General features: G+C 30.9%; 1 protein-coding gene across 4 annotated transcripts in view; it reads right to left on the bottom strand.

The window, feature by feature from the left end:
• Window positions 1-18,767, bottom strand: part of ATRNL1 (attractin like 1) — an 831,070-nt gene that overhangs the window by 461,366 nt on the left and 350,937 nt on the right. For all 4 annotated transcript variants that reach the window (XM_002808513.4, XM_015148255.3, XM_015148256.3 and 1 more), the window contains 3 exons: window positions 14,758-14,852; window positions 9,528-9,606; window positions 7,427-7,584 (listed from right to left, as the gene is read on the bottom strand). In XM_002808513.4, coding sequence (XP_002808559.3) covers window positions 7,427-7,584; window positions 9,528-9,606; window positions 14,758-14,852 — 332 coding nt within the window. The remainder of the gene's footprint in view (window positions 1-7,426; window positions 7,585-9,527; window positions 9,607-14,757; window positions 14,853-18,767) is intronic.

The following is an 18,767-nucleotide window of genomic DNA, read 5'->3' as shown; positions in this document are numbered from 1 at the left end:
CATATTTTTAAAAATCACAGTAACTGAAGCCTTCTTTCTTTAATATCAATTACATTATTTTATAGTCAAGTGTGCATTATTTCCCTAGAATAAGGAAACACTGATTTCAGAAAGATATTCTTATTTATTAGATAAATAAGATATATGCTTCTACCAAGGTTATCCATGATAACAAGTATTTGTTGACTTTTGATCACCAAATATCTCCTGACCAAACAAAGAATTATTTCTTCAGATTTTTTCCCTATTGGGGTTGTGAATCCAAGTCCCATATCTTCTAGCATAGAAGCCTAAAAACTACTTTCCAGGACAATTTTTTTTTCTTGCACCATTATGGGTCAGGAGGAAGTTAGACAGGTGTCCTAAATTTGCCAGTTGGATTTATTCACTTAAGATTTTAGATCTTGAGTGAATATTTATAGGATGCGTTAGAGAAATCATGAGATTTCATTCAATACAGCAGGCATGCCCAGTTAAGAATGTTAACTAATGCACATAGGTGAAAACTGCTGGAATGAAAGCTTTCTGCTTATTGAAAACCTGATGATTTATTCTTCCCTTTTATATTGTTAGCAACACCTTATGCTAAGAATACATTTCCTTCTGTTTGTTAGTCATGCACGATTTCTGTTTCTTATAAAAAATATTAACTAACAAAACAACTTACTATAAAATTTCATTTTGGGAAAAGAAAGAATTTGGGTTATTATTAAATAAGAAACCTATGTGACTTTTGTAAATATAAGGGAGGAATCTCTTATTGTACTAATAAACTACATTGCAAGTTAAACTTTTTTAAGAGTATAAGAAAGCATATTTTATCTGTACATTCCTTTCTCCAGAGAAATATACTACTCATCTCTTAATTTAAAAACTATTCCTTTAGCTACCTCAGCTAAGTACTAAAAATACAAAAAATTATATAGTTTCTTCTGTAAAGGAGTTTAAGGGCTAATAGGGGATAAATAAGTGGAAACAATAAATATAAATAAACTGTGATAAGCTGAAGAATATGCCAGTTGTAAGAAAAGAGTAATTTCTAGTAGTTAGGTATAAGGGAGGTTACATTCACAATTAGACAAAGGCTAAGCAAGAGTTGAATACAAGGTTAAGACCATAAAGGTCATTTGAAAGAAAAATAATATAGAATGTAAAAATAACCAGCAAAAAGAAATCAATGAGAGAAGACAGATATTTGGAGAGTAGAAAGTAGTTTGGTATATAGATTTAATAAAGACAAAAAAGAACATTTCATAAAAATAAAGGGGTCAGTAAAGGGACCTTTTCTGTAAATGTATATGCACAAACTACTACAATTTCAAAAAACAAGAAGAAAATCTGACAATATTACAAAAAAGAAACACATCACCAAAAATAGTTGGAAATTTTCAAAATATTCTCAGTAATTGATAGAAAAAGTAGAAAGAAAATCAGCAATAATCTCAACATTGAATAACAATCAAATAAATATCCAATCAAATCAAAAATAACAATCAAATAAATAAATATTGGGGATACAATCAAGAATTTCTAAAATAGCCCTTTTTGAATAATTACAAAATAAACAGTTCTTTAATGATGAGTTTGTGTCCTTTGTAGGGACATGGATGCAGCTGGAAACCACCATTCTCAGCAAACTATCGCAAGAACAGAAAACCAAACACCGTATATTCTCACTCATAGGTGGGAACTGAACAATGAGATCACTTGGACTCGGGAAGGGGAACATCACACACCAGGGCCTATTATGGGGAGCAGGGACGGGGGAGGGATTGCATTGGGAGTTATACCTGATGTAAAAGATGAGTTGATGGGTGCTGACGAGTTGATGGGTGCAGCACACCAACATGGCACAAGTATACATATGTAACAAACCTGCATGTTATGCACATGTACCCTAGAACTTAAAGTATAATAATAATAATTAAAAAAAACCCAGTAGAATGACAAAAAAAAAAAAGAAAGAAAGATCTCCACATTCATGGAAAACTAATAAAATGTGTTCGCTTTTTTCTTGTTAAAAAAAAAAATGTGCTGAAAACTGTCCATAATTACTTTGTGTTTATATAGCACTTGATTTTACTTAGTGGATGCTTTAAAAATGTATGCATCCACCACCAGACTCAAGACACTGAAGAGTCCTAACACTACCAAGATCCCTGGTGATACTCTTAAAAACCTCTATATCTCCCTTCCATACCTGCTCTATTTCACCCACAACAGTCCCTAAACTCGAGGCATCTATTAACTTGAAAATAATGGCTAAAAACTTCCCAAATCTGATGAGAAATACAGATGACTAGATCCATGAAGCTGAACATCACTAAACAGATTAAATCTAAAAAGGACTTCACTAAGACACATCATAATCCGATAGTAAAAACTAAAAAAGAAAATTGCAGAAGAAGATAAAGGTGACCCATCGCATGTAAGATAATACTTCTAAGGATATCAACAGATTTCTCAGCAGAAACCTCACAGGTGAGGAGTGAGACGATATATTTAAAGTGCTGAAAGAAAAGTACTGCCAACCAAGAATACCTTACCTGGCAATACTGCCCTTCAGAAAAGAAGGAGACATAAAAACTGATAAGGCTGAAGAAGTTCATGACCACTAGATCTACCTTACAATAAATGGCAATAGAATTGTTAAACCATGAAGCCCAAAGTTAGCAGAAGGAAGGAAATAATAAAGATCATGGCAGAAATAAATGAAATACAGAATAGAAAAACAATAGAAAAGGTAAACAAGCAGTTGGTTTTTAAAACAATTTAAAAAATTGACAAACCTTGCACAGGACTAACGAAGAAAAAAGAGACATGATTTAAACAAATTATAAATATATTAGGACACATTACAACTGACACCATAGATACCAAAAGGTCATAAGAAACGACTGTAGGGAATTGTATGCCAAAAAAGTATATAACTTAGAAAAAAAGGAATAAATTCCTAGAAAACTACAACTTGCCAAGACTGAATCATGTAAAAACAGAAAACTTGATCACACCAAAAATAACTAAGATGATTGCATCAGTTATAAAAAGCTTTCCAACAAAGAAAAGCCCAGAAATAGATAGCTTCACTGGTGAATTCTAACAAACATTTAAAGCATTAACACCAAGTCATCTCAAACTCTTCCGAAAAGATGAAGTAGAGCGAACACTTCCAAACTTATGCTGTAAGGCCAGCATTTCCCTGACACCCAAGTCAGACAAGGAGACTACAAGAAAAGAAAATCAATGGCATTTCAGAGATGTTGGTAAAAGGACACAAAATTTTAGTTAAATAGGTGGATTAAATTGAAAATTTCTATTGTAGAACATGGTGACTATAGTTAATAATGCTGTATCCTGTTCTTTCAAAAATAAATAAAATAGTAACAGTAAGAGGGAAAACAAACAAATAAATAAAAATGAATACTATTGTACCACAGCTTACCACAGGGAAGATGGAAAAAAAAGAAAAATTACAGGCAAATGTCCTTGATGAACATAAATGCAAATATCCTCAACAAAATGCTAGCCAACCACATTTGATTCAACAGTACATTGTAAGTATCATAAAACATGATCTAGTGGGATTTATCCCAGGAGTGCATGGATGGCTCAACATATGTGAATCAAAATGTGATATACCACATTAACAGAATGAAGGACAAAAATTATATGATCATCTCAATAGGTGCTGAAAAAGCATTTGACAAAGTTTAACACTGTTTCATGATAAAAACTTCCAACAAATTAGGTTTAAGCAGAATGTACGTCAACACAATAAAGAACATACACACCAAGCCAATAGCTAACATCCTACACAATGGCAAGATGCAGAAGGTTTTTCCTCTAATTTTAGGAAAGAAAAAAGAATGCCCAGTTTCACTACTTCTATTCAACATAGGACTAGTAGTCCTAGACAAAGCAATTAGACAAGGAAAAATAAAAGGCATCCAAATTGGAAAAGAAGAAGAAAACCTGTCTCTGTTTGCAGAGACATGTTCTTATATACAAGAAACCCTAGACACTCCATCAATAAACTGTTAAAAAAATAAAAAACTCAGTCAAGTTGCAGGATACAAAATCAACATACAAAAATCTGTTGCAATTCTATACATTAACAATGAACTCTTCAAATCAGAAGTTAAGTAAACAATCATATTTACAAGAGCAACAAAAAGAATAAAATACTTAAGAATAAGTTTAACCAAGGAAATGAAAGGCCTGTACACTGAAAATTATAAAGTAATTTTATGAAAGAAATTGAAAACATCAAAAATAAATGGAAAAATATCCTATGTTCATTGATTGGAAGAATTAACATTGTTTAAATGGCCACAATACCCAAAGTGTTCTACAGAGTCAATACAATTGCTATCAAAATTCCAATGACATTTTTCACAGAAATAGAAAAAATTCTAAAATTCAAAAAGAACCACAAAAGACTGCAAATTGTCTAAGAAATTTTATGAAAGAAGAACAAAGCTGGAGGCATCATACGTACTGATTTCAAACTATATAATGAATCTATAGTAATCAAAACAGGAAGGTGCTGACATAAAAATACACTAATACCAGTGGAGCAGAATAGAGAGCCTAGAAATAAACCCATAGACAGGGTCAACTGATCTTTGACTCAGTGCCAGGAATAAACAGTGAGGGAAACACAGTCTCTTCAATAAATGGTATTGGTAACACTGGGATATCTATATGCAGAAGATGAAATTGGATTCTTACTTTATACCATATACAAAAATCAACTCAAAATGGATTAAAGATGTAAATAAAAGACCTGTAATTATAAAAATCCTAAACAGAATAAAGGGACTAAACTCCTTGACATTGGCCTTATCAATCATTTTTTTTGGATATAATACCAAAAGTGGAGGCAACAAAAGCAAAAATAAACAAGTGGGACTGCATCAAACTAAAAAAAGCTTCCTTGCACAGGAAAAGAAACAACAAACTGAAAAGGCAACCTACGGAATAGAAAAAAATATATTTGCAAATAATCTATTCAATAAGAAGTTAACATCCAAAATATGGAAGAAACTCATGGAACTCAATAGCAAGAAAACAAAAACCTAATGTAAAAAATGGGCAAAGGACCTGATTGCACTTTCTCCAAAGAAGACATACAAATGACCAATAGGCATATGAAATGGTGCTCAGCATTGCTAATCATCAAAGAAATGCAAATCAAAACCACAATGACATATCACCTCACAGCTGTTATGATGGCCATTATCAAAAATACAAAAGCTAACAAGTGTTAGAATGGATGTGGAGCAAGGGAAATTCTTACACACAATTGATGGAATGTAAATTGGTATACCCATTATGTAAAGCTGTATGAAGATTCCCCAAAAAATTAAAAAGAAAACTACCAATGATCCAGCAATCCCACTACTGGGGATATGTTCAAAGTAAATGAAATCAGTATGTCAGAGATATAGCTGAACTCTCACATTCTTTGCAACATTATTTCCAATAGCCAAGATATAGAAACAAGCTGTGTCCATGGATAGACAGATGAAAGCATAAAGAAATTGTGATTTATATCTATATGTTTCATATACATAATATGTATATATTTATAAGCATACATACACACACATAACAATGGAATATTATTCAGCCTTTAAAAAGTAGAAAATCTTGCTATTAGTGACAACACAGAAGAAACTGAAGGACATTATGCTAAATAAACAAGTCAGTCACAAAAAGACAAATATTGCATGATATCACTTATAGGTGGAATCCAAAAAACTTATGAACTTACTGAAAGGGAGTACAATGATGGCTGCCAGTATTTAAAATCATAATTAAAATAATTTTACTGTGTTTTGTTTAATATTATAATTTAAAGTTTATTATAGTCTTATAAATAAACACATATATTAATACTTCTATGCTTTAATGTAACATATTTCTTAGGCATAATATAATGAGTTTAATAAAGAGGAGAAATCAGGACCACGTATCTTGTCCATCTCAATTATTTTCCACACTGTATTATTTTGAGAGAGTGGAGTATTTCAACCTCGTTACACAAATTTTGATTTCGCTTCAGAAGAGTAAGTTCTCAAAAAAACCCAATGTAGAAAGTTAATTCCTAGCCATTAAGTATTCAAGAACATTCTAAAATAACTATGTAATGGTTTTTTCAAAATTATATAAACAAGAAATAAAGGACAGGAAGCAATTTAAAATATAATCATGTCAATTTTAATAACTAATTAGTAAGTTCTATAGATGAACCCTTTTCCATTTCAATCATAACTGAATAAATGAAGTGAAATTTGATAAATATTTCTCTATGAATTTTAGGAAATAAAATTATACATCCTCAACGTTAAAATTTTAAAAACAAATATTTATGGCATTTTTCTGACTGTATCATCTTCTAAATCACTATACAATGAAGAAGTAAATTTCTCAAATTAATTCTCAAACATGTACTGAATAGTAATTTATACTCATATTTCTTGAACAGTTGAATAATTACCATAATTTAAGTGTTACATCAACCTTAAAAATAAAAAGAAAACATTTTTCCAGTAAACATATTATTTTTAAAATCACTCATTCTTTCCACGAATCACATAGAAATTGATATAAATAAAACCTGCAAACATTTCTAGTTACAGAGCATATGCTGTAATTTACTAATATATAGGGAAGGGATGATCTGAAAATATAAAACATAAAAGCCATGAACAAGGATTGATATATATAAGCTATTCAAATAACTAACGTAAATTCAATCTAATCAATCAGTTGTAAAGGAATGAACAAATCCCAACATCCCAATAGATAGGTTTTCTTTCATGAAAACATAAATTAAGAACACAAACCTTGACTACAAGATAGAAAGAATATTCCAATTCTTTCCTAGTAGTAAATCTGAAGTCTTCAGTAGGCTACCTCTAACCATAACAAAAATGAAAAGTAAAACACATATATAGTATAGATTAGGAAATTAATGATGAGAGGTAATTACTTAAAGAGGTAACTTAAATACTGCTAACTCAAAATCTTTAATGAAAGATCAGATTATTTTCAGAATATGCTAAAGTAAAAAGATTACTCAAACACAGAAAATAATTTCAAGTGGCGTTATATGAGAACAGTATTTATTTAACCCTCAGTTAAAGTATAGAATTAATCAGAAAATCAAAATATTTCAGTTGGATGCACAGCTTAGTATATAATAATCATTGAAAATTTTAAGTATAGAGTTTGTTGGTTCCATGAGGGTTTTTATGGAGAAATTCATCATCACAGACATTCGCAGACCTTTATTTATCAAAGGTCAATACATGTTTTTGTATTAGTCAAGAAATATATATATATCATCACTTTGGACAAAATCATCATTCTTTTCTTAATGATATAATGGTCATTAGAAGTAAATACTCTTAACACTTACCTGTATTTTAATAGGCCAGGAAAAGTTGCTGACGTACACATAGAATGTAATGTTAGGATTGCTTCTAAAGTTAAATTTTTCATAGGAAAAACTATCTCTGTATTCCTTTATATTATTCTTGGAAACTATAGGAGTCTCTTCCCCAGATATTGTTCCAGCTAAAATGTAAATAATTTAAATAATTAATATTAGGAAATATCTTTATGAATTTAAAATGCATATTATACTTAGTTTTTATAATTGCTCTTATAAAAATACAACTATCAAAATATACTCAGGCTTATAATTTTGAATTAAAGAAAATAGGTTTGCCATAAATATAATGGAAATAAATTTAGTATAAAAATTATTTTAAAAAATGCTACCACTGATTAAGTGCAATGTACTAGGCACTGGCTTAGATACTTTATATTCTTTTTTAAAACCAATAATATCCCAGAAGTATCATCACCTCCATTTTTCAGATTTCAACCTGAGCCTCAGAAAGATTAAAGCACTTGCCCCAAGTTTATAGCTACTAAGCAGTAAACTCCTCTTTGGAACTCAGGTATATGTGGCTCTAGAAACTGAGCTCATTCTGTTTACAATGCTACAGAGCATTTCAAAAGAAATCAGACCATATTTTCGTGTGTCTCGATCCAATTTAAAAATGGGAAAAAAATCAATTTATTTGTCTTACCACAAATTGAACCATCACTGCTTTAAATAAATTGGGTGGAGGCCACAATTTAAAACATGAGCTAAATGCTCAATTAGTTAAACACATATTGAGTGCTCAGTAAATATTTACTGAAGTTAGTAAAATAGAACAAAGCATTTCCAACAATCTTAGCAAACTTTCACCTTAATGAATAGTAAAAATAAGTAGAATTAGTATACTGAGTAATTGAATTAACTAACCACTTATTACATAATCACCTTGTGTGCTTTTATAAAATGCAGATTCCATGACTTCATCTCCAAATCTGATAAATAAAAATTTCTGAGATTTGGACTGGGAATCTGAAAGAACATGTGATTTCTTGCATACTAAAATTATTGTTCTAAAGTGATTAGAAATGTATTATAGACATTTTTGTAGACACATTTTTAAACCCTTATAGTTTTTTACTGGTCAGAAATAACTTTCAAATTAACAGGACAGGTTATTATGAATTTTTTCCTTAATGAAACCTATAGTGCCAACATTTTACTATATGTTTGGCACTAATAGTAACAAAATGCCTATTTGCCTGAATTTTCATTTTTTGAATGTAATATATAAATTCTGGAATTGCAAAAGATCTCTTAATTCTTGAATTAATATTCTACATATTCAATTATAATATTCTACATATTAAAATAGCATAATGACTTAATTTTCAGAAGTCAAATATAAATTTCTAAGAATCCCTAAATTCTCTATATAAAGGAAACAATTTCCAGCACATCTATGCAACAGAATACCTTTGATATAGAAAATAGATGCCAATAAAATTTTTAGAATAAAAGTAAAAATTAAATTAAGGTAAGAATATATTTCATAATTCAACATAAAAATTTTAACAGCTTCTCAGATATACTTTTTAAGCCAGTAATTTAAATTTACTAGCCTTATTATGAAACACATATTATGTATCAGTTTTTTAACTCCTCTGAGCACTGAAGCTGACAAGAGGGATTATATTTTCTAAGCTTGACAATAATAGATGTTTACTTTAATCAGTATGTACAGAAGAATTTCATTGTTTTATATAAATATTAAGGTTAATAATTAAAATTTATAGTTTCAGTAGCAAATCAAACAATTGAAATTTCAGTCTCTTAGTCATTAAAGAAACAATTTATCTAAATTAAAATCACATTTTATAACACTGCCATTTAAAAATTTAATTTAGTGTCTAGTATTTGTTACTAATCTAATTTTAATTGAATAAAGGAGAAAGTTAACAAAATAATGAAGCTCTATTCATTTTTCTACTTATTTTTATCAGTAACAGCAAAATAATTACGGCATATAATATTTTTTAAATTTCATTTATTTAATTAACAGTAGATCATGTTAGAACAACTTCCAGATAGGAACACATGTAAAAGAGATATGACATCAACATTTTTTTACCTGTTGAACCGACAGACCACGTAATGTTGAGATTAAAGTTGTTTGATGCATTAATTGATATATCCAGATTTTTGTTCGACTACCAGAAAAGAAAATATTAACGTTAAAAAATAAAAATTACACTCTGATTTAATTACGGCTGCTTTATTCCTTAAACTCTATACATTTTGCAAATATTCAACTGAATATATGTAGATGCCATTTATACATTTTAACGAAGAAAATGTGTAATAAATTCAAAGGTAGATATCAAGTTCCACATTTATCTTCTCTATTGTGATTTGGTCTTTTGTATGTAAGCCAGAGGCTCCTATAATTTAATATTTTTATTTGGATCCTCTTTAATTAGTTGTAGACTAAGCTTACTTTAAATTTGATATTTGTATTTTGATTCTTTTTGCTAGGTTTAAATGATACAGGTTTGGATTAGTCCCAAGCTATTTTATAACAATGTAAGATTATTTTGTGGAAAGACTTCTTCTTAGGTGTATATTTTTATTATTACACCCATATTTTCAAGTGGGAAAAACTACATAAACTAAAACTTTCAGGTAAAAATGATGAACCTATTCCAAAAAAAAAAAAAAAAAAAAAAAACCCAGCAGATCATATTGTTTACACAGTTATACAACAGAAACACTGAGTATTTAATTTTATGTCAGTCAACCCACTCTTGTCATTCATTAATGGAGTACAGACTCTTTCCATTTAATTTCAGGGAAATATGCCTAAGAGATTTCTTTAAATGTTATTTGTGATTTTCAAATAGTTTCAATAGTTGTATATTTACAACTATTTGTTCCTGTGGAAAGGCAAAGAATGATGGTCACAATGGGTAAGTTTAGCTTCAGATACTGAGTGTATTATGCTTATTTTAAATATTCTCTACAAAGACTTGTAGAAAAATCTATACTGCTAAGATCTAGCTAGTGAAACGCAGTAAGAGAGATAGAGAATATATTAATTCCTTAGTTTTACCATTTTTCTAAATATGATAAAGCAGTTAAGCTAATAGAAAATATATTACCAATTTTCTGAGTGGCTCCTAGGAGAAAGTAAATATGGAAGCAACTAAATTCCCCTTTTCTGATATAACAGTCTTAGGGGAAAACTGACAAGGAAATGGCCTTTCCCTGATGAATAGCAGGAGAAATAAGGAACATCATAAAAAGCAAAGGCTGCTGGATGATGTGTGATGGCCATTCCATTTGACAGACATATAAGCCCCAATCTTATACCTCCAAATAACATCTACTCTTAATGATTTCCCTACATGGAAGAACAGCTTAGTCTCTATGAAGAACTCTTAACAGTGTTCCGTATCCATCAAATGATATTGTCACAGTTTCCAGGAGGCAAATAAGATTTCAAGAAGAATGATCATCTTGAAAGAGCATGTAAAATAAAATTTGTTATAATAAGGTTGAGTGATTGTCATGCATTTTTTTAGAGTAGTGCACAGTAATATTGTGAGGAAAGCATTTGAGAATTTGAAGTAGTCAAAGAAAACTAAAACCTTGGATTTTAAAACATAGAGTAAATCAGAAGGCTATTACATTAGGCATCATAGTGATATTCAAAAAAGGCCATGAATATAAGAAGGAAGTTAACTTCCTTCTTATTTTCTATTGATTATCAAATAATACTGAATTCTATTGACAAGCTGTTAAGAACCCTTCTGCAGTACATGCCACAAAACTGTCAAATATATTGAGATTTTCCTATTTCTCTTAAGATATAAGTGAACACAGAGTTGGCATAAATTAAATGGAAGGCGAGAAAAAAAACTGAGTAACTCTTTGACTGTAGCAATAAATGCAGAATGCTTTTATATCAGCATGCAGATAGGGACTATTCAATACATTATATTGTTCAGTTGTGGTATACAAAATATACTTCCAAATATACACAATGTATTCCTAAGGAAAATCTGGATATTAAAGGCAGATATCTGGTAGCAAATGTTGATTTATGTCATCATAATAAACAAACCATACTTGAATCCAATAACAGTTTCATATACAGTAAATCATTTTCATGAAGCAATGAAAAGAATTAGTGAAGAGTCAGATAACCTTAGATTGAAATAGTAGGTCTTTAATGTACAGACTGATTGATTAGGGGGAAATTACTTTTCCTTTCCAAAAATCACTTTTCTAATCTCTAAAATGGGGATGTAATTACTTCCCTCAAGAAGTTCATGTGAGCATTAAATGAAGTAATTTCTGGAAAAAAACTTTGGTTTCAGCCCATAGTGCTTATAATTATAGTGTTGCTGTCATTATTAGGTATAGTACAGGGTATATTCTTTTTCTTCTTTTTCTTCATCTTCATCTTCACTCAGAGGATTGGGAACTCAAAAAAAGGACATGGTCTGAGGAGTGGATTTTTTTTTTTACTATGAATGAAATGGATCCAAAAAGTCACTTTTTAATTAAAGTAAAGCATGGTGAAAACAGTATATCCTTGAGGAGGCTTAAATCTTTATTTTCTCTTGAAATTGCCTCTTCTTAATTATGTGTAGCTTATCTGGGATGAGATTAATATGAGCATAACTGTTGCTGCTAAAACGTCACACAAAATTTCCAATTGATATAAAAAAAACTGTAAAACGCTTTTTAAACTTCTAGTTCATTCTCTATCAATTCCAAGTTTAGGCAATGCTGAATTATATGGTACCATAACTAAAGCCATATAAAAAGCATTTAGGGTTTAAAAAGCTGTACTGAAAAAGTGACACGGTAGCTATTCCAGTAAGTGATAAAATCAGTGATTTAGAACATTGTTTGTTAGATATGGATAAGTTTGGCAAATACTGTTATAGAGAAACCTGTTCAGAAATTGTTCACATGAAAGCACTGGCTAGAAGTGATGGATAGTGAGTTAAAATTAAATCTATTTTTCAAAATGTAGGAAATGTATAAGTAGTTAAGGTATCTACTTTTTATTATTATTTTCTTATAGAATAAGCCTTGCCCAATAATACATAATAATTTCAGAGATTATTCCCATGTGAATATATCTTTAATTAAAGAGGGTTACACAAAACGACACTATAAGCATTCTTAGTGATGCCTCTCATGACAGTTTTGCATCCTTAAGCTTCACAGAACACTTTTCTTGTTTCTTGACTTCAAGTGGACAAGATAGTAGAAAGTAAAACAAAGCTGGGACATTGGAAAGCACTTGGGATTGCTAGAAATTGAAGGAGAAATTGAAGGAGAAAAAGAGAAGCAAACTAGAATTGTGGCTAATCTGGACATAAGTGTATGACACTATGGACAATACTGTGGAGGAATATTATTCACTCTCAAATTGTGAGTCAGACATACCTCTTACATTAAATTTCGTAGATCTTCAAAGAACCCCACAGGTTTGGAATTACTATTAAATAATCAAGAAGCCAAAGGTAAAGAATGACCTCTGACACCTGCTACAACATGGATGAATCTTGGAAACACTATGCTAAGTGAAATAAGCCAGATACAAAAGGACAAATGATTACACTTATATGAAGTGCCTAGTGTGAGTCAATTCATAAAGGCAGAGAGTAGAATAAAGATACCAGGGGCTGCAAAGAAGTGTGGAATGAGGCATTATTGCTTAATAAACACAGAGTTTCTGTTAGGGATAATGAAAATGTGGATGATGGTGATGATTGCACCACACTATAAATATACTTAATGCCATTGAATTATATACCTGAAATTATTAAAATAAATTTTATTTTATGGCTATTTTACTACAATAAAAAGTCAATGGTAATTATAATGCAAGTATAAGAACTTTATCACATTGAAAAATGTAGTTTCTGAGATTATTAATGTATCTATATATAAACAGATAATCAGTGAAGGATGGCTTCATTTGAAACAAAATATCTTTTAAATTCTTATTTAAAAGTCAAAACTTTAAATGTATTTCCCAAGAATATAGTCATTCTTAAACTCTAGGGAATAAAGAGTAACATAAAATGTAAAATAAACTGTTCCTTTTTTTTGGTGATGGGGGAGGCAGAATGCTATTTTACTGGAAAAGAAAAATTTAAGAAATTATATTAGTTGTCAGCAAGTCCAATGAACTACATTAAAAGGAAAGAAGCTAGAAAATGTCAAGGTAATAATATATTTAGAGGTTCCACCTACTTGAAAAAACATTAAATATATGATATGGATTTAACAATATGGATTAATTTATAAAAATAATTATATATATATTTAACATAACTTCATTTCAAATGTATGAATGTTAGTTTTAAAAGAACTAAAATTCAACCCAAATAAACCCTATGTTTGATATTTCCATTCTCAGGATTTTCAACTTAATAAAGTCTCAGATGGATAGCAAAATATGTGTATTATTTCAAGACAACCTAGGAGTCTTTACCTGAATTGATGGATTGAAATTAAAATTCACAATTAATCTTTCATATATTTAAACTTCAAAAGCTTATACAATGATATCAATGATGTAGTCATTTCATTAAAGAAGCCATCATTCATATAACTCAGACAAACTACTGACTTAAAAAAAGGACAGTGAAAACCCATTACTATGGAATGGTATAAAGGAAAGGAAAATATACTTAATATAGTATGCTTTGAATTCATTAGTTTTATTTATTTATTTATTTATTTATTGAGATGGAGTCTCACTCTGTCGTCAGGCTGGAGTGCAGTGGTATGATCTCAGCTCACTGCAACCTCCGCCTCCTGGGTTCAAACAAATCTCCTGCCTCAGCCTCCTGAGTAGCTGCGACTACAGGCGCACGCCATCATGCCCACCTAATTTTTGTATTTTTAGTAGAGACGGGGATTCACTACATTGGCCAGGATGGCCTCGATCTCTGGGCCCCATGATCCGCCCACCTCAGCCTCCCAAAGTGCTGGGATTACAGGCGTGAGCCACCGCACCTGACTGAGATTTATTTTTAAATAAGAACAGTCTGTGTTTGCATAATTATAGGCATAAATTTTGTTACAAGAATATATAAAGGGAGAAATTATATATAATTTAAAATATAGGGCTATTTGCAAAATCTGAAATATCAAAATCACAAATTATTGAATCACGAAGACAGAAAAAATTAACAGGATTAGTAGTTTCTACAAAGTCCCTACAATGTGATAATTCTGAGAAGAGGTAAAATCACAATGAAATATGAAAAAAAAAAGTTGTATCCATTGACACTAGGATAATCATACTTTAAAAGATCACAATCTTTCCTCACCTGTTCTGGGTTTGCTATAAAGTTTATGGCAGTATGGTGGCGATCATCTTCCTGTAATAAGCTGAAGGTAAACTGATAATCAATCAAAAGGCTGTCTGTAGGGAGGAAAGAAAGTACAATCCTGATATGTACTTTAAAAACTGTCTAAAAAGCAAAATTTAGGTTACAATATATTGTACACTGATATTAAAAATGATTATCGTTAAATACTAGTGGTATATTTAAGTATAACAAAATACAAATCTTCGTCCTCAATCAACAAAAAGCAAAACATAGTTATGGAAGAAGTAAGAATTATATTTATTATTTCTGATGCTATTATAAAGTTAAAACAAACATTATAGACATTCTGGAAACTATACAAAAGAGAATAAAATAAAAATTATCTATAATTTTATAACTAGAGGGAAATACAGTTAACATTTTGGTACATTTTATTCCAGTTAGAATTCTGTAGCCATAAAGATAGACATTTTCATAAAACTTCATAACTTTCATAAACTCAAAATTCTTTGAAAACATGAAGTTTGATAGCTAAATAATATTTATCATATACTGTAATGTATTTACTTGTTTTTCAATTGTGTTCACTTCTACTTTTAGTAATTTTTAAATGATTCTCTGATAAACATCATTTTACAGATATGACATTTATTCACAATGATACAAGGAATTCTGGGAAAAGATATTCTTAATTTTGTTCACACATAATGCTGAAACCAAGGTGAAACATTTAAATGTTAAAGGACATGAGTGGCTATGCATATTACATGAGGGTGACGTATTGCTAATAACATTAAACTGCTACATTTATAAAAATTATTTCAAATTATTTTAAGTAAATATAGATTACTTCTACCTTTTGGATGCATACCTTTCATATTATACCCTTAACCATTAAAAAGTATTAATATAGAATGTACAGATTGAATTACATTAAATGAATTTATTTTTAAAACTATTAAGGCATTATTCATATGCTTACTTATATACTTCATAAGATTCACCCTATATATTTATTGTATAATTCAGTGTAAGGCAACATTTTGTCTAAGAATTTATAGGTGTCCTTATACCTGATAACGAGAATTATGCAATAGGTCATAGTTCCAATTTTCATCTGACTGCCAAAAAATTGCAGAGGAAAATTCAATGTGCCAGTGTTCTAGGCACTGCAGATACAATAAAAAAATAAAAATTTCTGTCCTCTAGCAACTTATACTCTACTGAATGAACATCAGTCTTTTGGAGAAGAATAAACCAGTAAAGAGGAGGGAGATACTGTTAGGTAGGAGTATGCCTCCAGCTTTGAGAAGAAACATTTAGAGAATTGAGATAGTAAATGAATATGGAGTTTACCAGAAAAAAATATTCCAGGCACAGAGGACAAGTACAAAAACCTCAAATGAAGAGCAAGCCTTAACTGTGATTCTCATAAAGGCTGTGCCAGAAATACAGGCAGGAAGTAATGGAGGCCAGGGTAACAGCAGTGAAGGTCACAGGAAGTGGTTAAATACAGGGAATGCATTTTTAAGATACAGCAAACAGGATTAGCTAAATAAAAGAACGTAGCCTTTGTAAGAAAGAAAGGCAAAGTTTTTTTTTTTTTAATTTTTTTCCTAAGACAAAGCAAAAATCACCATTAACTTAAACGGAGAATAGTTTGACTGCGATGGAACTTGGGGGAATAATTAGGAGCTTAATTTTAAAGATATTCCTGTCTTTTTTTAGGAATTTTAAAGATATTCCTGTCTAGGATATTCCTGTCTAGGAGCTTAATTTTTTTTTTTTTTTTTTTTTTTTTTTGAGACGGAGTCTGGCTCTGTCACCCAGGCTGGAGTGCAGTTAGGAGCTTAATTTTAAAGATATTCCTGACTGTCTGTCCATCAGTGACAGACTGGATTAAGGAAATGTGGCACATATACACCATGGAATACTATGCAGCCATAAAAAAGGATGAGTTTGTGTCCTTTGTAGGGACATGGATGCAGCTGGAAACCACCATTCTCAGCAAACTATCGCAAGAACAGAAAACCAAACACCGCATGTTCTCACTCATAGGTGGGAACTGAACAATGAGATCACTTGGACTCGGGAAGGGGAACATCACACACCGGGGCCTATCACGGGGAGGGGGGAGGGGGGAGGGATTGCATTGGGAGTTATACCTGATGTAAATGATGAGTTGATGGGTGCTGACGAATTGATGGGTGCAGCACACCAACATGGCACAAGTATACATATGTAACAAACCTGCATGTTATGCACATGTACCCTAGAACTTAAAGTATAATTAAAAAAAAAAAAAAGAAAAAGAAAATGGACTAAAAAAAAAAAAAGAGATATTAAGTTTGAGAAATTTATTGAATAGCCAGATGTTGAGTCAGGCTCAGGAGCATGTGTAGTAGATAACAATTTGTAAGTTATCAGAAATTACATGGGATTGAAAGCCATGAAGGCAGGAAATAGTCTTTGCAGACAGACAAGAGGTCTGAGAGATTAGCCCTGAGGCCCACCAATGTTAAATAATCAGAGCCTGAAGAGAAACTGGCAAAGGAGACTGAGAAATGGCTACTCCAGGAGAGAAAAAGAAACCCAGAATTTAGTGCTATGGACATCAAGCAAATACAATGTTTAAAAGACCAAGTAGTGATCATCTTGGGCAAATGCAGCTGAGTAGATTCAAAAGTACGGCTGCAGTCTTGAGAAAGAAAATATGTATTTAGAATGGAGAAAAAAATATCACTAAGGAAAAGCAAGCACTTCAAAACTATTTCCACAAATTCGTCCGCTCAAGCATCTTTATTTTTTCAAGACTGCAACTAAGCATTAAGAAGTCAGGAAATGAATGCCCTTTAGGAGGTAGGAACTGGGAGACTTCAGAACCTGGAGCAGTCCTGAGTAAAGGCTGCAATGCCCCAGACCTACAGACATTTTTCTGCCTATATAGACTCCAGCATCTGCCACAAATATGCCCAACCAAATTCTTGTCCAGGCATTCAAGCACGATTTTCTCTCTTCTTATATTTAATAGAGTTGAAAATACTAGATCAGCATGAAGTATCTTGTGTATGGTAATGATCAACCCTAATGTCAATTGGGCTAAAAATATAAAGCTGAAATCTAGAACAAAATTAGTATGAGTATTAATCAATTCAAGTGTCTAATAAGAATACCAATCAATGAATGTGAATTACCATAAAGAAAGAAAATTTAGACTTCTACACAAAATGTTTCCTTTTAAAGCTGCTTAGAATGAAAGTCCTCCAGAAGGCAACTACACAATTTTCCACTTAACTAGGAGATTATATATTTCTCCTCAGAATTTCAAAAATCATGATGGTGTATTTGGTTATGAATGAATAATTTACCTGGCACTTAAACATGTAACTTAATGCTGAAATATGCTCTGAACTTCTTAGCGAAGTAGGTACAGGATATAAAACATTAAAATTTAAAATATGTCTCAAATTTATCCATAAATGTACATAACTTGAAAATAAATTTTTATGCCGCCTTAATGAACTACTCTATTATGGCATAAAGAAATGACAACATGATTGACTGTAAATCAATTCAAATAATTTATTGCTTTATTGATAAATACAGATAAATGACAAATTAGCATGAAGAATAACTATGATCAAGACACGTAAGAAAACTTCAGTTTTAGATTGGGGAAATAACACAATTTATGCTGATTGGAAAAAAATTAGTAGAAAAGGAAAAATTGCTAAGAGAAGACAGGGAGGAGGACTTTTGGAACTATTTCCTGAGGTAGGTAAAAGGTGATGAGATCTTGTGAAAAAAACATAAAGACTGAATAAACACAACATGCAGAGAGGAGATCATATTGAACAGAGAGCAGGAAGGGAAACGTGGTGGTGGGATCATATGGAAGTGCCCTTTTGATTGCTTGCATTTTCTCAATAAAATCAGAAAGGCCATCAGCTGAGAAAGAGAATGGAGGATGAGGGGATGGGAAATGTGAGGGCAGAGGAAACATCTAA

Source organism: Macaca mulatta, chromosome 9 (assembly GCF_049350105.2).
Source record: "Macaca mulatta isolate MMU2019108-1 chromosome 9, T2T-MMU8v2.0, whole genome shotgun sequence".
Classification (NCBI taxonomy): Eukaryota; Metazoa; Chordata; class Mammalia; order Primates; family Cercopithecidae; genus Macaca; species Macaca mulatta.
The sequence above is the reverse complement of the archived record's forward strand: the minus strand, read 5'-3'. Positions and strand labels throughout refer to the sequence as shown.